The sequence below is a fragment of the Stegostoma tigrinum genome, chromosome 7 (assembly GCF_030684315.1).
Source record: "Stegostoma tigrinum isolate sSteTig4 chromosome 7, sSteTig4.hap1, whole genome shotgun sequence".
Lineage (NCBI taxonomy): Eukaryota > Metazoa > Chordata > Chondrichthyes > Orectolobiformes > Stegostomatidae > Stegostoma > Stegostoma tigrinum.
The window spans coordinates 58208226-58233774 of record NC_081360.1 but is presented as its reverse complement, the minus strand read 5'-3'; the positions used below and the strand labels follow the sequence as shown (position 1 = coordinate 58233774).

General features: G+C 40.0%; 1 protein-coding gene across 11 annotated transcripts in view; it reads right to left on the bottom strand.

Moving 5' to 3' along the window:
• Positions 1-25549, bottom strand: part of pkp4 (plakophilin 4) — a 191169-nt gene that overhangs the window by 80318 nt on the left and 85302 nt on the right. For 7 of the 11 annotated variants that reach the window (XM_048534752.2, XM_048534750.2, XM_048534751.2 and 4 more), the window contains 3 exons: positions 20623-20754; positions 20272-20471; positions 16768-17338 (listed from right to left, as the gene is read on the bottom strand). In XM_048534752.2, the coding sequence (XP_048390709.2) occupies positions 16768-17338; positions 20272-20471; positions 20623-20754 (903 nt within the window). Of the gene's footprint in view, positions 1-16767; positions 17339-20056; positions 20246-20271; positions 20472-20622; positions 20755-25549 lie in introns of those variants that run through there. The other 4 variants (XM_048534754.2, XM_048534758.2, XM_048534759.2 and 1 more) reach the window with 4 other exon arrangements.

Here is a 25549-nt window from a genome sequence, read left to right as displayed (position 1 = left end):
CCTCATTGCAAGTTTGCTTCAAGATCCGAAAGCTATGACACAGAGGACAGTGATGAGTGTGGACATTAACCAGTTGAACAATGATGTATGATTTTATTGTCACATGTATTTATTGTGAGAATAACAGTAAAATACACAGTGAAAAACTTTTTCATTGTCAACATGATCCAGTGCCATTTTGAGCAGCTTTAAGAATGAGAAATTGGTTAAAGATTGGTCCATCACTCTTGAGCCAGCTCAAAAATGATGGCATCCCTCCTATGGGTGTAATCTATTTCAATGCAGTGAATATATTAAGAATGAGATACAAGTTGATGCCACAGTATGTAGAAGTCAAGAAACTACTTACACTATATACTTCGCAATCAATTTAGTTTTATATTCCACGTACTTAAATTCTGAGCTTGGAAACATGAAACAGAAGTATATACTCATTGGAATGATAAATAATATCCTAAAAATATGATTCCTAGATAACAAGTCAACTAACATTTAAGTCTAGAGAAATGTCAGGATTTGTATGCATTCAGACATGATCATTTTCATACATGGACACTTGCTAAACATATGGACAACTTTGCTCACTGAATCAGGTTTCTGCGTGCTCATTTGAGATCTCTTCTTCCTTCCCCCGCCCCCGCCAATACAACACGTTCTTCTACTCACTGAACAAAATCTGGAGAGGATTTGAAAGTAATAGAGGAGAGAAAAAGAAAAACATCCTCAGGTAGGAGTGAAGTTAATGAGGGAAGAATCAGAAAAATCAACATTATGTACGAGATGGGGAAGAATGGTGGAGCCAGGAATAAAGCTATGTTCAACCACTCATTCATAAACCTCTAAATTGAGAAACAGAATTAAAACATATCAAATTAAATCAATTTGTTAATTATAATATTTTATTAAAGGAGAGTAATTAGCATTAGAAATTTAACCGTAAACAGAAAGTATATTAAGTAAATAAAAGTAACACAAATGTTATATTGAATCAGTAGTAAGAGCATAAATTTACACAATATTCAGAAATATCACTAACTCAAATGACCAGCTTTAAGATATATTTAAATGTCGGATTTTGCTGTCAAAATAAAGTGAAAACAAATAACGCTCACCACTATTTATACACAAGTGGTACAGAAATGTGAAAACAGGCACATGCATATGTTATGATCAGTTGTAGTATTTTGTCATTAGCCTTTCGTTGTCTCTCTATTGACATTCATTGCATGTTATGAAGTTATTGTTTTGTATGGTAGATACAAATTACACTCGCAAAAGTAAAACCAATTCATTACAAATACTAGTATTCTTTAACAGTGTGATAATTGATATATTACCATTCTTCTCTATGGCAATGAAAATTAATGAGCACAAATGTGGAGCCTCATTTCCTCACGTAATAAATGTTAAGATTTCAAAGATCTAATTTCAGAAGTTACTTTTTGTCTCACTTAATCTAATTCTCATCTGTTCATCCTCTGCCACTACATTCATACACATAGACATATGTGAACTTTGTTCAATTTTTTGTAATCATTTCTCAATCCTTCAGATGATTTCTTCAGGTGGAAAAGTTAGTGATGAGGAAGATGGACTCAAAGAAGAAGACGACAGTGTGGGCGAGTTGGCAAGCAATGGCAGGTGGAATACAATGCAGCAAAGCATGAAGGAATACACTTTTGGAACAAAATGCAGAATATTTTTTGAATGGCAAGAGACTGGAAAATTTTAAATTCAGGACAGAACCAGATGCCAAGTATGTGAATCACAGAGTTAATGTGCAGTTATATCAAGTAATTAGTGTTAGAGATAGACAGCCCAGAAGAAGGTCCCCCACAGGAAAAACAACTACACTAATCCTTTTCTGATGAAGGGTCTAGGCCTGAAATGTCAGCTTTTGTGCTCTTAAGATGCTGTGTTCATCCAGCTCCAGTGTTATCTCGGATTCTCCAGCTCCCATTATCTCTGAACTACACTAATCCCATTTTCCAGCACTTGATACATAGCTTTGTATGTCTTGGTAATGCAAGTGCACATTGAACCAGCAGCAGGTATCTTTCAGATGCCCTTGCGAAGTAATGACTCTTCTTCACAACTGATTGTAGCTCTGAAAAATGACATTTATGTTGAATACTGGAAGTGGGGAATGAGGGGGAAGAGGAAAGTGAACAGAGTGAATAGCAGCTGGAGATGGAGCCTGTACAGAAAAAGAATGGCAATTGGGCTGACAAAGGAACAGATAATGCTGAGCAGGAAAGAACGAACAGCTGCTAACAGGAATCATCGGTGGGTGAAAATGGGTTGGCTGTGATAAAAACAACCAGGGACCATACCCTCCAGAATGCCCTGATCCACTTCACCTACACCCACGTGGTACTTTTCCATGTGATCGCAGTTTACTTCCTCTCTCCTCAATATCGAAAGCCCCAAATCTCACTTTCCAGGTAAGGCAATTTCCCTGCACTTCACCCAATTTAGTTGGCTGTATTTACTGCTCACAATGTGGTCTCCTCTACAATGGGGAGATCAAACAAACTGGGTTACTGCTTTGCAGAACATTTACATCCTACCCTCAGAAACAACTCTGAACTTCTGGCTGCCTACCACTTCAACACACCACCTTGTTCCCTGGCCAACATGTGTGTCTTGGGCTTGCTGTAGTGTTTCAATGAGCCTCAGTGCAAGCTGCAAGAGCAACATCTCATTTTCCACTTGGGGACCCTGCAGCCTGCATGACGCTATATTAAGTTCAATAATTTTAGGGCCTGAACACTGCCTCCATTCTCTTACCCCAGCCCTATAACCAGGTCTTGTCATCAAATGGGCTGCTTTCATTACAGTCAACCCATTTTCACCCACTGATGGCCCCCATTAGCAGCTCTTCTTTCTCCACAGCTCACCATTATCATTCCTTTGTCTATCTAACTGCAGTTCTCTCTCTCTGGACTCCACATTGTTCACCGCTTTCCCCTCCCTTCCCAACCCCCAGGCTTTAGCACGAATACCATCTTTTCACAGCTACACTAAGTTCTGAAGTAGTTTCACTGGTCCCAAAATGTTGACTCTGCTTTTTCTCCACAGATGCCGTCTAGACTTTGAGAGTTCTCCACTAATTTCTCTTCTTGCTGTAAACATCTGGATTTGTGTTCGAAATTTCTGAATTTTTTAAAACTTCAGGAAGTTTGGAAAGCGAGATCTTTTCAGTTTTATTTTCAGCTTGTGATTGTTCTGCAGACAGTGTCAACACTAAATAAATTTCAAGCAAGGAATCAGTAATAGCCCCAGCGTGTATTTTGATAAACACTGATGTTATTCGAAGTGGAGAATATTTAAACCCTACACAGTATGGCAGTTCCAGGAAGCGGCTCACAGACCTTTACAGATTAGAAATTAAAGTCAAGTTATATCATAAAAGTTCGGCTTATTCTATTTTTACTTCATCTCTTTTGCTTACTAAGTTTCTGCCTAATTGTTAAAAATCAAATATGCAGCATTGTGTATTTATATTTCAGAGAGAGACAACGTCATTAAAATCAAACAAAACAAAAGTCATCTGCCAAGCTAAATTTCAGTCTGAGATCAGACTCCTTCTGTTCAACAATGTTATAGAAACATAGAAGGTAGGAGGAGGAGTAGGCCATTCGATGCCTTGAGCCTTTCCGTTGTTCAGTATGACCATGGCTGGTCACTGAGTTCAATATCCTAATCCCACCCTCACCCCATCACTAGATCCCTTTAGCCATATCTAAGCTATAAATCTACCTCCTCCTTGATGATAAAAAGAACAACGTTTTGACCTCAACCACTTTTTTTGACTATGAACCCACCGGCTCACTACTGCTTGGGTAAAAAAAAATGCTCATCTGCCCTTATCCTTAAAAGTAAGGAGTGGGGTTCTGGACTCCCCCCACCATTGGGAACATCCTTGCTGTCTAGTCCTTTAAAATTTTATAGGTTTCGATAAGGACCCTCCTCATTCTTCTAAACTCCAGTGAATATGATTCGAACTGACTCAATATCTTATTATACGTCAGTCTCGCCATCCCAGGAATGAATTTGCTAAACCTTCACAATATTTTCTCGCTAGCAAGAACATCCTTCCTCAGGAGACTCAATTTTCCAGGTGTGGCTTCACCACATTCCATGTAACTGCAGCATGAAATCCTTGTTCCTATACTCAAATCCTCTTGCTACAAAGGCTAACATTGAATTTGTCTTCTTTACTGCCTGCTACCCTGTGCACTTACTTTCAGTGACCGGTGCAGGAGGACACCCAGGTCTCTCTGAACATACCCCCTCTCAATTTACAACCATTCATCTAATAATCTGCCTATCCATTTTTGCTACCAAAAAGTGGATAACCTCAAATAGAATTACTACAGAGGGAGAGAGAAGAAGGAAGAATAAAAAGGAAGGACAAAGAGAGAAAGAACTATTGAGCAGAGCGGAGTCCGAATGGAGCAACTTGCTTCGTTGCCATCTTGCAGCAACTTGTATGTACAGCATGTGCAGAAAATGGTGCTAGGGAAGAGAAAACAAGGTGTATCCTACTATCTAGGGAAGAGAAAATTCAGTTAAGATAGCCTGGACTATGCACTGTGATGCTGGATGAACACAGCAGGCCAAGCAGCATCTCAGGAGCACAAAAGCTGACATTTCGGGCCTAGACCCTTCATCAGAGAGGGATCATCTATCCAGAGCTGTTATGGGGTGGCACGGCAGCTTAGTGGTTAGAACTGCTACCTCAGAGTCAGGAATCCAGGTTCAATTCCACCCTTGGGTAACTGTCTGTATGGAGTTTACACATTCTCTCCGTGTGTGGGGGTTTCCTTCGGGTGTTCTGGTTTCCTCCCACAGTCCAAAGATGCGCAAGCTGGGTGGATTGACCATACTAAATGGCTCAGTGTTCAGGGATACATAGATTAAGTGGGTTATAGGGGGATGGGTCTGGGTGGAATGCTGAGGGTCAGTGTGGATTTGTTGGGCCGAAGGGTCCATTTCCATACAGTAGGGATTCCAAGATGATCTATTAGGATTTTGAAATCATCCCAGCAGTTTACTCTTCTCCAACTTCTCTCTCCCACTGCATATAGAATTCCACAGCATGGAAGCAGACCATTTAACCCATCAAGTCCATACCAATCCTCTGGACAGCATCCTACCCAGATCCACCCATCTCTGTACCCCACATTTCCCATGACTAATCCACCTAGCCTACACATCCCTGGATAGCACGGGGCAATTAAGCATGGCCAAGCCACCTAACATGCACATCTTCAGAGACTGTGGGAGGAAACAGGAGACCTGGAAGCAGGGTTGGGTGTGGGTGGGGGGCACACTGATAGGGTATGAAAATGCAAACTCCACAGTTGAGAGGGTGAAATTAACCCTGGGTGTCTGGCACTGAGGGGGAGCGGTGCTAACTGCTGAGTGACTATCCCACCATTAAACTCACTATCACTCAATTGTCAGCCTGTTTTTTTTGTGCTTAAGACCTTGAGCAAAATTTGAACTCCCCTCCTTCTGCTTCAAACATGACAAGGGAAATTGGGATGGAGATGTTTTAGTGATTAAGGACAAAATCACTCCAACAATAAATGACTTTCCAAGAAGTAGATGGGCACTCATAAGTAATAACAAATTATAGAATACAATGTTCATGGGGAATTTTAATATTCATACAGATTTAGATAAGCAGACTACACGCACTAAAAAAGGAGAGAATTCTAGAATATGTCAGAGATAAGATTTTTGTCACAACATGCCCTTAAATACTGAAGGCATGCCACAGTGGACTGTGATGCGCAGATTTAGTTAACAACTTCACATGCGTCCCCTGGTCTTGAAATTCCCCACACTAGGGAAAAGGCAACTACTATTAACTCTATCTGTAACCTTTGATTTTATGAACTATAAGATCACCTGTCAACCTCCAAGACTCCAGTGAGAAAGGTCCCAGCCTATCTAGCCTTTCTTTATAACTCAAACCATCCTTACTCTGCAATATCCTGGTGACTCTTCTGAACTCTCTCTGGTTTAATAATATCCTTGCTTTAACGGGGTGACCAGAGCTGGACTCTGCAGAAGAGGCCTCACCAATGTCCTATACGACCTCAACATGACTTCCCAACTCCTATACTCAAAAGAACAGAAAAATGAAGGCAAGTGTGCCAAATGCACTTTTAACCACTCTGTCTACATGTGAAGCAAACTTCAAAGAATTATGTACCTGAACCCCTTGATCCCTTGTTCTACAACACTATCCAAGGCCCTACCATTAATTGTGTAAGCCCTTCCCTTGTTTGTTGTATCAAAATATAGAACCTTTTATTTATCCAGATTGAATTCCATCTGCCATTTTTCAGCCTATTGATCCATTTGATCAAGATCCCTTCGTAATCTTAGAAAACCTTCTTCACTGTCAGTCAATTATGCCACCCAATTCTGGTATCGTCTGCAAACTTACTAACCACGCCTTCTATATTCTCATCCAAATCATTTACATAGATGACAAACAAGAGAGGACCCAGAACCGATTCCTGCGGAATACCACAGGTCACAGGCCTCCAGTCCGAAAGGCAACCCTCCAGTGTCTTCTGCTGATAAGTCTATTGTGTATCCAGCTGACAAGCTCACCCTGAATTCCATGTGACCTAACTTTAGTAATTAGTTTACCATGCAGAACATTTTCAAACAATTTACTAAAATCTAAAGAAACAACATTTGCTGCTCTGCTCTCAACCATTTTGGTTACTTTCTTAAAGAAAATCAAGTTTGAGAGGAATGATTTTCTTTACAATCAATTTTTGCCTCTCTAAATGCCCATGAATCCTATCTTTTAAAAATCACCTCCAACAGTTTACCCACACCCAAAATCAGACTCAAGTCTATAGTTCCCCAGTTTCTCCTTACAACCCTTCTCAAAAAGGTACAACAGTAGCCATCCTACAGTCATGAGGCACCTCACCCATAGTTATAGGTAATGCAAATATTTCTGTAAGGATTCTCAATTTCCTCTCATTTATCATGATATTTCCATTTACAATCTGCATTTGTGACTCCTAACTCTTACTTATTATTTTACAAGCTCTGTGTATGCCTATTTGTGCCTGTTAACTGTGCTTTGGGCTTCACTTTTCTCTTCAACTTCACCTACTAACTTGGTATTGTCTGTGCTAGTGCAGCTGTATCCCAAGTCTTTTCCGAACCTCCATTTTCTTTTGTTCTCTCTTTGTTTCCATACCCTTTCCAAGTTAGTTTAAACCTCGTCCAACAGCATTGGCAAAACGCCACACACGGAACTCAGTCCTAGTTCTGTTCAGGTGCAACCCCATCTGGCTTGTACAGTGCCATCTTCTCCAGAGCCAGCCCCCAGGAATTTAAGGCTCCTGTACCATCTTTGAAGCCACACATTCATCTGCCTTATCTATTTCAGTGCTCACTTGCGTGTGGCAATGGGAGTAATCTAGAGATTACGAGATTTGAAGTCCTGTTTGCTAACTTTCTACATAGCTTCATAAACTGAATGTAGGACTGCATCCATTTTCCTACCCAAGTCATTGATACTAACATGGACCACAACCTCTAGACGTACCCCCTCCCATAGGTGGTCCTGTAGCTCTCCTTCACATCCTTGACCCTGGCACGAGGAAACACCAGGCACCATCCTGTAGACAACAGGTACAGAAATTTGTGTCTGATCCCCAATCTCTATTACTCCTTCTTTCTTCTTCATTCCTCTCCTGTATTGTCAGGCCACACAGTGCCAGAAGCTGGATTCTGATTGGCTTTTCAAGGTAGCACAATACCCTCATCAGCTCCCAAAACAAAAAAATAATTTTAACGGGAACTCAAGACATTCCTTTTCTACCTTCCTGTTTCTCTTGGACTGCCTGGTGGTCATCCATTCCTTTCTTCCTTCGCTCCCTTAACTTCTCTACCCATGCTTTTCAAATAACACTCAGTGTTGCAGATGTGCCATAATGTCTTCAACTGCTAGTCAAGCTCCTTTACAAGCCAATGAACTCACTAGTTTTGTGATGTTACTCCAATTTTTTTCCAACTCAATACAGGCTTGTAATGAAGAGGTGAACAATGGGTGGCTGCTGCCAGAGTCCCGGGTAACTAGGCTTCTGGACTCAGCCACTATTTGTACTTTCAAACTAACAGAAATAGTTTCTCTCACCCTCCCCTTATTTCATGAATGTCTTGCAAACTTCAATCAAATTACATGCAGGCATATAAATTAGGGGCAGAAGTAGGCCATTTGGGTCTTCAAGCTCATCCAGCCATTCAAGACTATCAGGGCTGATGTGTTCCAAATTCCACATTCCTTTCTGCCCCAAAAATCTTTACCCTTGTCTAACAAGAATCTGTCTATCTCCACCTTACCAATATTCAAGAATTCTGTCTCCACCGTTTTCTGAGGCAGACTGTTTTAGCATCACACATCCCTCAAAGAAAAATTCCCCTGGTGTGTGACTTGAAACAGTGACAACTTAATTTTAAAACAATGCCCCATTGTTCAGGACTCACCACAAAGTTAACCATTCTTTCCAAGTCCAACTTAAGACATTACGAGATCTTGTACACTTCAATTATCACATGGCCTTCTCTTCTAAACTCCAGAGAAAACAAGCCTTGCTTCTCCAATTTCTCCTTATATGACAACCCACAGATATCAATCTAGTAAACCTCATCTGAACTATCTCAAATGCATTTGCATCCTTCTTAAAATAAGAATATTAAAACTCCATACATACCGGTATGACAATGGGTGCCTGGTGGCACAGTGGTTAACACTGCTGCCTCACAATGCCAGAGACTCTAGTTGAATTCCAACCTCAGGCAACTGTCTGTATGGAATTTACATGCTCTCTCTGCATGTGTGGCTTCCTCCCGTAGTCCAAAGCTGTACAGGTTAGATGGATTGGTAACGGTTTAAAACTCCACGCATGGTCATGGGGATTGGATGGGGTGACAGACTCAATTAGAGAAAAATACCAATTCTGCAGAGTGGTTATAATGGGGGCTCCAATTACCCAGAGTCTTGTATAGGTCCATAAATAGTTAAATAGAGTAGTTAGAGGAGGAGTAGGGCTAATTAGAAAACAAGAAGGGAATTTACAAAAGGCGGCAGGGGCATGACTGAGGTGTTAAATGAATACTTTTTGTAAAAGAGGATCCTGCTCCACGCCATGGTGACAGAGTAAAATATTTTCTAAACAAACCGCTCAAATATTACACATCTGTGCAGCAGGTGGGATTTAACCTCTGGCCTCCTAGCTCAGATGCCACAAGGTAGAGGAGGAAACTGTATAACTAAAAAGGTTCAAAGTTAATAAGGAAGTAGTTTTGGATAGACTGTTGGTACCCCAGGTTGGGATGAGATCATCCACAGATTTTGAAGGAAGCAAGGGTAGAAATTGACAGGGTGGAAGCACGAACCATAATCCACAAGTTGTCTCTGGACTCAAGGAAACAGAACTGAAAACATTCCGGCCTTGTTCAGGAAAGGTTGCAAAGATAATCACAGCAACTGTAGACCAGTCTGTTTAACTTCACTGGCAGGGACGCTTCTAGAAACATTTATTTTAGATATAATTCAGTCAATTTGAAGGTTACTAATTCTAAGAAAGAAAATGCATTAATGGATTCTTTTGAGCAATGTCAAGAGGAAGTAAGAGCAAGAGCAATTGGAGATCCCCAGGGCTCAATACTGGCACCCTTGCTTAAAAGTTTGCTGATTATACAAAACATGGAAGTAATTTACATTATGATGCAAACTAGCATTCCAAAAGGACATCGACAAGTTATTGGATTAGGCTGTTGGTGGCAGGTCAAGATCACTGCAGATAAGAATTAGGACATTGAAAGACAATACAGAAAAGGGGATACAATTCTAAAGGAGTGTAGTAACAGAGGATATATATACACACGCATGGATTGTTGAATACGGCAGATCGATTAGAGAAAGCAGTTAATAAAGAATAGAATGCTCTCAACTTTACTAATGGGGTAGAAAATTCAAAGCTTTGCTAAAGTCCATGAGGACCACATCAAGCGCACTACCCTCATCAAGCCTCCTTGTTACTTTGTCAAAAAATTCCATCAAATTAGGTAGACATGATCTTCTTGACAAATCTATCACATCCAAACTGAGTTTATTTTGATGTTGCAAATGGATTCCAACAGTACACCCACCACTGAGATTAGACTGGTCTGCAACAAATTGGTCTATCCTTCACTCCTTTCTGAAACCAACGTAAAATATTAAACAGTCCTCCAATCATCTGGCATTATTCTTAAAACTCAGCAGGTGTGGCATCATCTGTAAAGAGAAAGCACAGTTAACGTTTGGGTCAAGTGACCCTTCAGTTGGGATTGAAAAATGAATGGCTTCTTTTAATAGCCTCTGGTATGCTTCACCTAGTGCTGGTGATGCAACACTTCCGTGGACACTAATGCCATTAATTCTTCCTCTCTCATTTGTGATTTGGACATGCCCGTGTTGGACTGGGGTGGACAAAGTCAGAAGTCATATGACACCAGGTTAAAAACACAAGCTTATGGAGCACTGCTTCTGGCTTCATGTGACAAAGGAGATACACTCCGAAAGCTTGTGGTCTTAATAAACCTGTTAGACTATAAGCTAGTATCATGTGACCTCTGACTTCCATGTTTATTCACATCCAATACTATACATTCTCCAACTACAATAACTGCATCTCCTCTTTTGTGAGGAAAGGTAAAAGTATTCATTAAGAACCGTATTCATTTCTCCTGCCACCAGACTTGGGTTACATTTTTGGTTTTTTTAAGAGAGTCCTTTTTTTCCTTGGTTAGCCTTTTACTCCTAATGTATTGCTTGCTAATGTGTTTTCTTACCTCTCTTTACCATCCTAATTTTATTTGATGTCACACCTCCATTTTCTAACAATTCTCTTGACATTTTCAGTTCTCAATGTCACATATAACCTTTTCTGTTCTGCCCTGTCTTGTCCTGCACATTCCTTGATATCCAGGGGCCTCTAGATTTACACATCCCACACTTTTCTTTCCAGGAAGATGTTCACCCTGAATCTCTATTCTGAATGTCTCCCAGTGGTCTGACTTGACTTGAAAATAAATCCAAGAACTCTGCATGCTGGAAATCCAAAACAAAAACAGAAATTGTCTGGGAAATTCAGCAGATCCAGCAGCATCTCTGGAGAGAAAACAGTTGACACATGTTCAGTGACCCTTCCTCAGAATATTGGCTGTTTTCTCTCCACAGATGCTGCCAGACCTGCTGAGTTTCTCCAGCAATTTGTTTTTGCTTACTTTGTGTTTCCAGCACACATTTTGCTAAATTACATTCATTTTACTAGAGTGATCTTGCGTGAGTTCTATAGAACTCATGTTCTATCTTTGTGCCGGCCCATAATTGTTAGGACTAACAGAATTATGATCACTACTACTAAAACACTCTCCCTCTGCTACTCCTTCTACCAGCCTACCTTGATTTTCTAAAATAAAGTACAAACCTGCACCATAGTTTGTTGGACTTGCTGCATTGAGGCTAAAAACAATTATTTGAAAGCACCTCAAACTCAGCTCCCTTTCAGACAAAAACTATCCTAGTTAATATTCAGTAGCTAAAATAGCCTATCACTTCCCTTATATTCCTCAAAGGTTTACTTACATTTTTGCTCTTCTAGCTCATCTGAATGTTTGGGATTTACAGTACACGTTGTCACTGCTTCTTTTTCAATCTTCAGTACAATCTGTGTGTCTTCATTTGATAACCGTAACATTTCATCTCTCCTAGTAGTTGTAACTGCTTCTGACCAAAATTGCCTCCTCTTTTTCTCAACCCCCTTCTATCTTGCTTGAAAAATCCTGTACCCAGGATTGTTGATCTTTCATTTCCGTCCCTTCTCAAGCCATATTTCTGCAATAGCTGTAATAGCATACTGCCACATTTGTATCTTTGCCCTCAGCTTATCTGCTTCATTTGCTATACTCCTTACACAGAAGTAGCTGCCCTTGCACACTGTAATACACTTTTTCTTCACCCCCAACCTTTGTTTTCTCTGCCTTCTAGGTTCATCCAACAACTTTTTGCGGTCCATTTTCACTTTAGATTTTGTCCCAACCGAATCTACCCTTTGCTTCTCAACCCCCTCCCAAACTAATTTAAAGTACTGAGCACAATATTATCAGGTGCAAATACCCTTAGCACAACAAAGCCATTTCATTAATATTTTTCAAAGCAATTGCAAAGTCATGACCTGACCTCATGACATTAAATTAGAATCCAACTTGACAGTAATGTGATTATTTACTCATGGTTTTTTTGATGTTTGGAAAAACCAAACTGGTGTAACCAATCTTACAATTTAAAGCTGAAGTAGGTGTGAAATGTATCAACTGTATCTGCAATACCCACAAACTTAAAGAGCATGTTACTTTGCTCTTCAATTCTATAAAGTAACTGTATCCCATCATGTTCAGTTGCCATGTTATTCCCTTCAGTGCTCAATTTCCTTAAAAATAATTCAGACAATAATTCAGGATTATTTCAGAATTAGTGCTTATGAAATAAACACCACTTCAATGACATTAATATGTAATTTAAGTTGCAGCACTTGAATTACTAAGGAATTCAATGATTTTTAAAAGCACAGGAAACCAGTTTGAATTAATGGAATTCGTGAAATGAGGCTAACAATACAGAGATAGCAGTGCTGAGAATGAGGAGCAAGTAGTACTGGTAGCTCACAAAAGAAAATAACAATTAAAAGTTTCATGACATTTAGGGGCTGGAGACAGGTAAATTAAAAGGCAAGATTTTAAACATGCATCAAGGATGGGAAGCAAACGAGGCCCACCCATTACAACTGGAGAGATGAGATAATGGATCAAGAGAGACAGAGGAGTGGCAGAATTGGGTATCTATTTTATGTGCAGGAATTGTCCCACATCTGTAATGTCACTGCAGAATAATATGTAGCTAAGGATGTTGTGGTTGGTGAAGGAAAAGGAAGGACTAAATATTAGGAACTGGTGGTGAATCTTCAGGAATGAGAAAATAACATTTTACTGAGTATATTCTGGTTGGTTTCAGATGTCTCCCAGATCTCCAGAGTGTGGAAATAGGAGTTAAAATCCTTATGGAGCAATTGTTCCAAAACCTGCAACTGATTTTTATACCGCAGATTGGTTGTTTCAACTTGTCATCTGAGCACATAAACTGACAGGATTAACACCCATTGTCTCAGCTTGTATTCTTAATGATTCCAATTATTTGGTCCACATGTACACATCTAAACCTGAATCCTCACATTTGCTTGTATGTACTATTGCTGTTAGCTATTAAGGCAGCCCTTCATAATAAGCTAATTACAGACATGATGTCATCTTGTAGCCTTTGCATGAGATATATGACATCAGATGATAGCATAACTTCAAGTTATGATTCTTACAACTATCATGTTTGTGCAATTGTTGGACATTTACTTTCCAGATGTTGTGAAAGTGATCACACAGGTTTTATACAGATGAAAAGTCATTCATTCCTCTATTCCCTTTTGTCTAATTTCTCATGTAAATTTCTGTGCAAATTTTTATTGGAATTTACACTCAGATTACAGTTGTGAAACCAACAATAAGACACTCCACAATTATGACCATTGAACTTCTAATGCAGTTTTATTATTTTCCTTTATCAATATTGTCCTTGACTAGTTATCACACTTACTTGTTCCAATGCAACTAGCACATTATAGCTATTTTTCTTGAAAAAAATCCTGCAGGTCCTACAGGGTCAGTTGAGGTGTCCTACGTGATCCACCCCTGGCCTTTCTTCCTTGTGTAAACTGCAAGTTCATGGTATCACCAACACAATTGGAACATACATGTATGTCTTTGATATTCAATTCTACTTCTTCACCATTTTACTTGACAACATTATCTCTGTACTTTGCAATGGACCTGATACACCTATTCCCCCAGTTGGAGCTGACATCCCCTTCCTAATTGGACCTGGAACTACCTCCTGTGCCAGACGTGAAAGCACCCACCACACGATCAGACCAAAGGCATTACAACTGGACACCTAAAGTTCATTGCTAAAAGCACCAGGACACTCTACATAATCTGAATAACAATGTGCAGCAAGTAGCCCTTTTTGCATGAATTCAAGATTTGGACCTCAAGAAATAGCTTGAATCATTGGAGGCCATAGGGTCCACTTTTGTATAGGGAACAAAAATTCTCTAAAGCATTTAAAATGTTAAAAATATAATTCACAATCCAACATCTATTGCCCATTAGCAATTGTGGGCTTATTGAATGAGGAGCGTAATGGCAAGAAAGTAAGGGTCATTACTGGAGTTAAGAGCTTCAAAGGCAGTAGTGAAGAATGGCGAAAGAAAGATTAGGCCCAATCAAGGATAGTAGTAGTAAGTTGTGTGTGGAGTCAGATGAGATAGGGGAAGGGCTAAATGAATATTCTTCAACAGTATTCACTCTAGAAAACGACAATGTTGTTGAGGAGAATACTGAGATACAGTCTACTAGACTAGGTGGGATTGAGGTTCACAAGGAAGAGGTATTAGAAATCCTTCACAGGGTGAAGATAGACAAGTCCCCTGGGCCGGATGGGATTTATCCTCGGATCCTCTGGGAAGCCAGGGAGGAGATTGCCGAGCCTTTGGCATTGATCTTTAACTCGTCATTGTCTACAGGAATAGTGCCAGATGACTGGAGGATAGCAAATGTGGTTCCCCTGTTCAAGAAGGGGACTAGAGACAACCCTGGTAATTATAGACCAGTGAGCCTTACCTCAGTTGTTGGTAAAGTGTTGGAAAAGGTTATAAAGGGATAGGATTTATAATCATCTAGAAAAGAATAAATTGATTAGGGATAGTCAGCACGGTTTTGTGAAGGGAAGATCGTGCCTCACAAACGTTAGAGTTCTTTGAGAAGGTGACCAAAACAGGTAGATGAGAGTAAACCGGTTGATGTGGTGTATATGGATTTCAGCAAGGCATTCGATAAGGTTCCCCTGACAAGGCTATTGTACAAAATGTGGAGGAATGGAATTGTGGGAGATATAGCAGTTTGGATCGGAAATTGGCTTGCTGAAAGAAGACAGAGGGTGGTAGTTGATGGGAAATGCTCATCCTGGAGACCAGTTACTAGTGGTGTACCACAAGGGTCGGTGTTGGGTCCACTGCTGTTTGTCATTTTTATAAATGACCTGGATGAGGGCGTAGAAGGATGGGTTAGTAAATTTGCAGACGACATTAAGGTCGGTGGAGTTGTGGATCGTGACGAAGGATGCTGTAGGTTGCAGAGAGACATAGATAAGCTGCAGAGCTGAGCTGAGAGGTGGCAAGTGGAGTTTAATGCAGACAAGTGTGATGTGATGCACTTCGGTAGGAACAACCAGAAGGCAAAGTACAGGGCTAATGGTAAGATTCTTAGCAGTGTAGATGAGCAGAGAGATCTCAGTGTCCATGTACACAGATCCTTGAAAGTTGCCACCCAGGTTGTTAAGGCGGCACACAGTGTTTTAGCTTTTATTAATAGAGGGATCGAGTTCCGGAACCATGAGGTTATGCCGCAGCTGTATAAAACTCTGGTGCGGCCGCACTTGGAGTATTGCGTACAGTTCTGGTCACCACATTATAAGAAGGATGTGGAAGCTTTGGAAAGGGTGCAGAGGAGATTTACTAGGATGTTGCCTGTATGGAGGGAAGGTCTTACGAGGAAAGGCTGAGGGACTTGAGGCTGTTTTCATTAGAGAGAAGGTTGAGAGGTGACTTAATTGAAACATATAAAATAATCAGAGGGTTAGATAGGGTGGATAGGGAGAGGCTTTTTCCTAGGCTAGTGATGGCGAGCACGAGGGGGCATAGCTTTAAATTGAGGGGTGAAAGATATAGGACAGATGTCAGAGGTGGTTTCTTTACTCAGAGTAGTAAGGGAATGGAACGCTTTGCTGCCAACTTTAGGTACATTTAAGTCGTCACTGGATAAGCATATGGACGTACATGGAATAGTGTAGGTTAGATGGGCTTGAGATCAGTACGACAGGTCAGCACAATATCGAGGGCCGAAGGGCCTGTACTGTGCTGTAATGTTCTATGTTCTATGACTGAGTAGCTGGATAACTGCAAATGCAATCTGGCAAAGACCAAAAGTGAAATAGTTGGCAGTTTAAAAGCAACTTGGTCAAAGTTTTTTGAAGGATGAACACAAAAGGAAGTGGGAGGTAGATGATGCAACTGTTGAGTGATATAAGGAAGTGATCAGAATTAGCTTCATCTGTGACCGAGGCAGTGGATATAAAAATAGGCCACATGAGATAGCAAGGTTGGGAAGATGTCCATAAGTAAAGTGTGTTTTTCTTTTCTTGCCTCTGTGTGCCTTGGCAATGATGAAGGAAGGTAATACTATTTTAAGGAGCCTTAATTTATAATGGTTTTCAGGATGTTGGTAGCAGCAAAGTGAGTATAAATACAAAATGAATGTTTCACCTTTTTCTCTGTTGGGACTACTTTTAAATGGCTGCAGTTGGTAGCCTTTTAATGCAAGCAGTACCATATTCCTCAAATTTTATTTTAGTTTTTCACTTTTTCAGGATATATTAGAAAGTTTGACATATTAACTACTGAGGATTAAAGACCAGAAAATGTTCAGACTACATATCATATACCCATTAAAATAAAACTTTTCCATGAAAAGAGTCGTAGTTTATATTGTTATCACAAAACAGACCTGCAAGGCTGTCTGGTCGTGGTGGAACCATCCTCTCATAGATTTCTGGTGACTGCAGACAATAAAAATCAGCATCAATGGCATGAGATCTTTGCAGCGGTGCTGCCATACGCTGAGGAACAGCGGTCATAGTAGACCGTGCAGGAGATGATGATCCGGTTTGAGCTTGGGGTGGAGAATTTATTCTTGTTTGTGCATTTGCCAAAGAGAGAGGTGAACCCAGTCTCAACGAAGAACCTAAAGTTTGGAAAGGAGAGGTGGCTCTGCTGGAGTTAGTGGGTTGTCTTGTAACTGAACCAATTCGTCTAACTGTAGCTGGTGATGCAGTTCTCTGTGGAGCGTGTGGAGAGCCTGCTCTCTGAGCTGGCATTGTAGAGGACAAATAAACTGCAGAATTATTGGACCGAGGTTCAGTTGATGCTGGTGACCCATAAGCACTCCCAAGTGATGTTCTCAGGGATCCCCTCGACGGTGACATTCCAGTACCATAAGCTGGTGATTGTGTTCGAGATGGAACTGAACTAACTCTTCTCATTGCCCTACTGGTTGTAACAGCAACATTCATTGGACCCTGTTTAAAAAAAGAGTTAATGTCATTGAATTAACAGTTTTTCAAAAAGATAAAGATGCACGCATTGACATTATGCCTTGTCAAAAGGTATTTGGGATTCACAAAAAAATTCCTCTAATAAAATCCCAACATCACTAAATACATTTTATGCTTGATAAGGTGGAATGCCATCTAAGGACAATTTTTACATGCCATCAATTTCACTCTGCGAAAAATTTTTTCCAAAGCTCAACAACGCAAAGGGATTCTTTGCGTAAATTTCTTCTGTATTATCCCAGCCATCAGCAAGATTGGCAATTCACACACATGGGGCTGGAAGAAATTGAATTTTTCTCTATTTTAATAATAAATTTGAAATCAGACATTAGACTCACAGGCCTTGTGCCATTCTGTTATTTCAAAACATCAAAGTCAAAGTAAAATACAGAATCCATAAACATGAATAAAATTAAATTAATTCAAAGTCCAAGGAGAAAACAAACTGTGTTCAAGTTGTGCCAGAGTGAAAAGGAAGAATAACAATTTCTAAATTTTCAAACTCACCCACACTGCTGTAGGAAGACACCGAATGGAAATAAATCATCCCATCATTGGATGGGGAAAAACCAGAAATGTTAGTTGCTCTTCCTAACAAGAGGTTTGTAGCCCAGGGAGTAAAGAAGTCTACCCTCACCCACCTACTAATGCTGTCATAGAAGAAACTTTTCTCATGCACTTCAGAAGGTTTATGTAATATTTGAGTATTGGTATTTCTAAGTGTATTGTTACAAATGTGTGTTAGATTATGTACTGAAAACCACAAATGCAGGTGGTCACAGCAGGTCAGATAACATCCACGAACAGAGAGCAAGCTAACGTTTCAAGACTAGATGCTCTTCATCAGAGCTCTGGATCGAAATGTTAGCTTGCTCTCTCTCCATGGATGCTGTCCGATCTGCTGTGATCTCCAGCATTTGTTTTCTGCAGATTCTAGCATCTGAAGTAATTTGCTTGTACATGCGTTTAGATTATTTTCATCATGAAAGGATGCCTAGTCTGATGAGAATGCAGACAGGTCAGGTAATTATAGTGCAAAGGCAAGCCGAAATTAACGTTAACAATGCCATTATATAGGGTGTCAAAGTTAAACAATGAAGGCCTCGATAACTGTCTCTCAAGGATCTAATTTGTCTGTGAGGGGTAGTATTACTAATCCAAAGAAATTGTATGAGTAAAGATTGAAGGTAATTGTTTAACAGGACAAGGTTTTAAACTACGCCTTTCAGATCAAAGGACACCTTTAAAACTAAAAGATAATAAGTATGGGTGGCTTTGAAATTTTTTTTGGCTGTCAGTCTATGAGGCGGTAAGTCAAACAGCAGCTTGGAGAGGGCAGAGAAAGCAGCTAGAACAAAGAACAGAGGGCCATGAGGAATTGGAGTGATTTTGTTTTGGAGTCACTATGCAACGATGCAAACAAGTCCCATGCTCAGGGTGTTGAAATCCAAAAATGTCAGATGTTGAAGTAGGGCTGGAAGATTTGCCTATCTGGATGCTCATGGGAGTTTGATAGGACAGCTCTCACTTGGAAGCAAAGCAAAGGAGAAAAACCACAAAGTGAATCACTGGCAGCCAAGGCATGTTACACTGTGCTGGGTCCAGGAAAACTGAATGGGCACAAGAACCTGAAAACTTAAAAAGGTATCATGGTTAAACCTGAAAGAGGAACAGGTCGGCGCCATTACGAATGTTTTGTTTGAAGTGTAAGTATTTGACATAAATAGTGTTTGTTCTTGTTTGATTAGTAAGTATTTTTTGTCGAAGGCTGTAGCAATCTTTTCAGTTAAATCACTGGGAATCGAATTTATTTTTATGGATCATTCATCTCTAGAGATCTCATCAGGACCCGAGTACAAAATCTCATCTGCATTTAGCTGCAATTTCTCATGAAAATTTCCAATGTTTTGAAATAATCTTCGTTAAAACTTCACTAATTGAACATAATTAGCAAAGACTACTTGATACAAAAAGTTATTATTTACTGGCATTTAACATATAAAGAGATAACAAGGTGTAGAGCCGGATGAACACAACAGGCCAAACAGCAGAGCGGCAGGAAAGATGACGTTTCAGGCCTGGAAGGCTCAAGGCCAGAAACGTCAGTTTTCTTGCTCCTCTGATGCTGCTTGGCCTGCTGTATTCATAAAGCTCTACACCTTATTATCTCAGACTCTCCAGCATCTGCAGTTCCTATTATCTCTCCCCAACGTACAAGGAGACTTAGTTGTTAGAAAAATTACTACTTTTTGGAACCCAAAAGTCCACAGGATGCTCCTATAAACACGTAGGCCAGAAGTAAATGCAAAGCCATTAGGCCACAAAGTGGATTTGAAAAGACTTTGCCCGAGATTCTGCTTTCTGTGGGCGTTTGTCTTATTACTTCAAATATGCCTCTCCAGAGTAGGAAAGGGGAGCCCGTGGCTTCCTTGGACAGAAATATGCCTAGCAGCTGTTCTGTCCACTAAAGCAACCTTTTTGGTGGGCTAGTATAAGAAAAGTGAACAACTTGTTCTTCAGATCCATATCCAGTAAACTAAGAGGCAGGAATCAACTGATAGAATTCAACCAAAGATTGGTGGGCCTGAGACTTCTGGGCACTAGCAGAGTAATAGTTCTTAATTTTCATCCCTTGCTAAGGCAGCTACCCAAGTGTTTACCAATAGTGAAAAAGATACTTACCTGAAATATCTAAAATGAGATATTGCAATTAAACCATATCTGTTTGGCTAGGAAAGTGAAATATGTGCTAAGCCCATCCCAATGCATATGCCAGAAGCAACAGTTTGTGGATGATTTTTGCCTGTACAGCTTAAAACGCCAACAGCATAGAAGAGATTGAGATGATGATTGTGAAGAAGTTAATTTAAGCCATCAGCTTCCTGAAAACATAGTACCTGGCCAACAGACTGTCCCTCTGGCCTTGAATTTCGCACCAGGTGATTACTGTTGGTGCTGCTCTGAACAGATTCTTGTAGGTTTCTTGTGTTAGGCTTGATCAAGTTCTGGCTGCTATAATAACTGCCTGCAGTCTCCTGGTAACCACTATCAGAATAGGAATTCATTTGTGTGGAGCTTCGTGAGTTTCCAATAGATCCTGTACAGTTGGAGCAGACAGGTACAGCTTGTTATAATACAGCTGATTTGAGGAAAAAGTCAAAGTACATTTTATTTTGGAACAGGCTTTTCAAAACAGATGATGTGAAAGAGTTGATGTTGGTACGAATTGAAATTCATATACAACAGACCCTCACTTTCATGAAGAGAAGTTTGCTCAGGTGCAGGAGTTGGTAACTTTTCACAGCCTGCTTCAACACTAAAGGATTGGGGTTGAATGTTTTCAGTAACTCTGCGTCTATTAATTCCTCCTATTGGGTCATCTGTAAAAAAAGTTAGTTGCTTTAGAATTCATTTCAACAGTTTAAAACAAACTTTCAATTAAGACATTTTTCCCCCCCCCCCCCTATAAAAAGCTAGCTAATTGCAATTTGGTAACTACACTTCAGACCACATCCTCCAACGGGGATGTATGCTCTGCTTGTGTTTTGGAAATACTATGTAATCAGCAAATTAATATGATATACTTCAAACATGGATACGCAGAATCCTATGGCCATGGACAAACCACCTCAGATGTAAGACAGCAGGTTCAGAAAAACTGGAGGCTTTAACATAGGACCCAGTTTACTTTATCAAGATTTCTGCTGGAGCACAATAATAAATGCAATTTGGAAGAATAAAAATGGCTAACCCAAATCAAATTTGGACAAATTTCAGCACAACACATTTCTAAAAAAAATGATTTTTGGCTGTCCATTGCCTAACCCACAATAAAAGCTCCCCATCAACAGACAAAATTCACTCCGCACATATTGCATATCACGTTGCAAATAGCTATTAAAGAAGGGAAAGATGACACTGGTAGTAGTAGTCTATAGGTCTCCTGACCCTCCTGTGGGTCAGAGGATAAATGAGGTAGTCAAGGCATGTAACAAAGGAAACACATTGATCATGGCTGACCTTTATCTTCATGTTTATTGGGGCAGCCAGATTGGCAGATGAAGCCACAAAGAACTCACAAGGTATCCAGGACAGTTTCCTAGAATAACAACTGATGGATCGAACCAGATACTAGGCCACTTTGGATTTGGTGATTTAATGAGGCAGGCTTAATAAATAATGTCATAGTGGAAGATCCCCCAAGAAGTGGTGACCATAACATGATCAAATTCAACACTGAATTTGACAGCGAGGAACTTAGAACACAAAACAGGCTCTCTGGCACAGCACGTCTGTGCCTAAACCTGGGTTGGAGGCAGAGGTGCTAAGTTTAAATAAGAAATGGTGGCAGAGCTGGCTTCAGTGGACATGGAGAGGAGTTTAGTAGCAAAGATGGTCGAGGAACAACAGTTATCTAAGAAAATAGTTCACGACTCAAAGATTCTTCCCAATGAGGAAGAACAATTAAAAAAAGGGATAAGGTAACCATGGCTAAATAGGAAAGATACAGACAGTATCAAATTGAACTAAAAAATTACAAACCCGCCACAATTAATTATAAGTTAGAGGATTGGGAAAGTTTCAAAAACCAAAAGATGGCAAAAACAGAGGTAGAAAATAAACTATGAAGGCAAACTTGCAGGTAATATCAAGACAGATAGCAAGAACTACATTAAATTTTTAAAAAGTAAGCAAGAAACCAAAGTGAACATAGGTCTTTTGAGAATGAGGCTGAGCAATTAATAATGAGGAGCCAAGAAATGGCAGAGGAGTTACCAAATAAGCAATTTGCATCAGTATTCACAATAGAAGAAATTAACACTATCCTAAAATTACTAAATAATTAAAGGATAAATGAAATAACTATAATAATTATCACGAGAAGAAAAAGTGCTAGGAAAAGTTAGTGAGATTCAAGACTAATAAATCCCCTGGACCTGATGGAATGCACCCTTGGAAATTAAAAGGAAGTAGCTACAATTATAATGGAAATACCAGCAGTAAAAATTTTCCAAATATTCTCAGACTCTGGATAAGTTATAGAGGATTGAAAAAAAAATGTAAAACAGTTATTTAAAAAGGGAAGGAGTCCAATATAAAGTGTAACTATAGGCCAGTTAGTTTAATGTATTTCCATTTGAAAATGTTAGAGTCTGCCTTGAGTTTATTTTCTAGTTCTGCAATTGCAGGGCATTCATAAATACATAATATGATTAAGCAGAGTCAACATGCTTCATGAAGGGGAAATCACGTCTGACAAATTTAGTAGAATTTTATGAGGTGACAAGCTGGATAGGTAAAGAGGAAGCAAAGGATGTAATATATTTGGAACTTCAGACAGTTTTGAAAAAGGTACTGTACTTCAGGCAAGAGCTCCTGGTGTTGGAGGCAGTATTTTCGCATGGATACAGGATTACCTAACTAATATAAAGAGGGAGTTGAGATAAGGAGCCTTCTTCCTCCTAATGGCAACTTGCAACTGGACTGCCAGTGATCAGCGCTGGGGCTCCAATTACTTATAATACATTTTAGTTTCTTCATCCAAGTCATGAGCATGTACTACTTCCAAGTTTGACACTAATGGATGGGATGGCCAGCAGTGATGAAGACAAAGAGTTTGCAGAGGTACGTGAACAGATTGGGCAAAAAAACTTGAAGATGCAAGGTTATGCAATTTGGCAGGAAGAGGAGGAAAATATTATTTGAATATAAGAAAGGGCAGAAGCTATAGAACAAAGATTTGACAGTCTTCGTTCATGGAAGCACAAGACATTCAGCATGTAATAGGGAAGGCAAACAGAATGTTGGCCTTGATTTCAAATGGCATGGAGTATAAACAGGTTAATGGGTTTTGGGGGGGGGGGGGGGGGGGGGGGATGTTTTGCCAAAACTATACAAGGCACGAATCAAACCACAGCTGGGAATACTGTGGACAGTTTTAGGCTTTTATCTAAGCAAAGATTTATTGGCATTGGAAATTGTCCAAGGAAGGTTGGTTGGTTCTCGGTGTGGTCGGTTCTCAGTATGGTCCTTGTCTTATGAGAGGTTGAGTATGTTAAGCCAGTGCTTTTTGGAATTTGTAAGAAGGAGGGGTGACCTTGCTGAAACATACAAGATGACTAGTGATTGATAGGGTACATACAGAAAGGTTGCTTCCCTCTGTGGGAGAGTCTAGAGCCAGAGTAAATAATCTCAGAATAAAGACGGAGAGGAGGATAAATTTATTGTTTCACAAGGTGGGAAATCTATGAAATTATTTACCACAGAGGCTGGGTTTTCAAGCAAATACAAAGCAGAGATAGCCATTTTTTGTCAATTAGGGAATTGTGCGTTATAGGAAAAAGCAGGAAACTGTCATGGCTTACAATGAAGTCATGGGCAGCATAAAAGCAAAGAAAAAAGCATACCATTTGGTGAAGATCAGTGGGAAGCCAGAGAACTGGAAAGTCATTTAAAAACTAAAGAATAACTAAAAAGGAAAAGCAATAAGTGGGAAGATGATGAAATATTGTAAGTCAGCTAGCAATATTGAAGAAGATTGCAAGAGTTTTTATTTAAGATAGATAAAAGGCAAGAATGGAAACTGAGGAACATAGAAATGATGGAGCAACTGAATAGGTACTTTGCAAAAACCATCACAGTGGGAGACAGTTACAAACCAGAACTTCAAGAGGGTCAAGAGGCAGAGGTGACTGTAGTGGCTACCACTAAGCAAGAGAGAGTTGGGAAGCTGAAAGGTCTGAAGATGGATAAATAGCCTGTACCAGATGAATGAATAACTGGATTTGGCTAATGTTGTGCCTTTGTTTAAGAAGGGATGCAAGGGGAAGGCAGGGAACTACAGACCTGTTGGTCTGACTTGGGTGGTGGGTAAATTGTTGGAGGTGTCTCAAATACAGTAGTTATACATATTTGGAAAGGCAAAGAATGATTAGGGACTGTCAGCTTGGTTTTGTGCAAGAGAAATTGTGTTAACAAACTTGATTGAGAGAGTTTTTTTGAGGAAGTAACCAAAAAGGTTGATGAGGGTACAGCAGTAGACATTGTTTACTTGGACTTCAGTAAAGCCTTTGATAAGGTTATGGCTGGTAGACTAATTAGTGAAAAGTTAGATCACATGGGATTTGGGGTGAGCTTGTCAGCTGCATACAAAGTCGCTTAACAGCAGGAGACAAAGTGATGGTGGAGGGTTGTTTTTCTGACTGGAGGCCCGTAACTAGCAGTGTTCCACAGAGAGCAGCACTGGGTCCATTCTGTTTCTCACTTATATAAACAATTTACATGTGAATACAGAAAGCACGGTTAATAAGTGTGCGGATTACAACAAGATTGGTGGTATAGTAGGCAGTGAAGGAGGTTTTCTAAGATTAAAGAGATCCTGGTCAAATGGGCCATTGGGCTGAAGAGTGGCAGACAGAGTTTAATTTGGATAAATGGTATTGCATTTTGGCAAAACAAAACAAAGGCAAGATTTATACATTTAAAAGCATGGTCTAATGTCGTAGAACAGAAAGACTTAGGAGTGCAGGTACATAATTCCTTGACGTTTGCTTTATAATTAGATAGATGGTTAAGCAGACATTTTGTATGCTTGCCTTCATTGCTCAGGCATTTTAGTGCAGGAGTTGGGACGTTATGTTGAAGTTGTACAGGATGTTGGTGAGGCCTTTTCTGGAGTCGTGTGTCTAATTATGGACTCCCTGTCATAGGAAGGATATTATTAAGCTGGAGAGGGTTCAGAAGATATTTACCAGGATGCTGCAGTAAATGAATGGAATGGATGGCTTGAGTTAGAGAGAGAGGCTGGACAAGCTGGCACATTTCCCCACTGGAGCAGAGGAGTTGAGAGGTGACCTTACAGAGGTTTATATCATCATCATGGGTGCAGATAAGGTGAATGGCAAGGGTCTTTTCCCTTTGGTGAAGGATTTGAAGACTAGGGACTTTTTTTTTTAACTTCAAGGTGAGTGGAGAAAGATTGAAAATAATACAAGGGGAAATTTTTTTTGAAAAAACAGATTGTTTCGTGTGGGGAATGAACTTCCAGAGGAACTGGAGGATGCGATGCGGGTGCAGTTACAACATTTAAAGGATACATAGATCAGTACGTGAATACAACAGTTTGGTGGAACATGGGCCAAGTCTAGGCAAGTGGTACTAATTTAGTTTTGGACT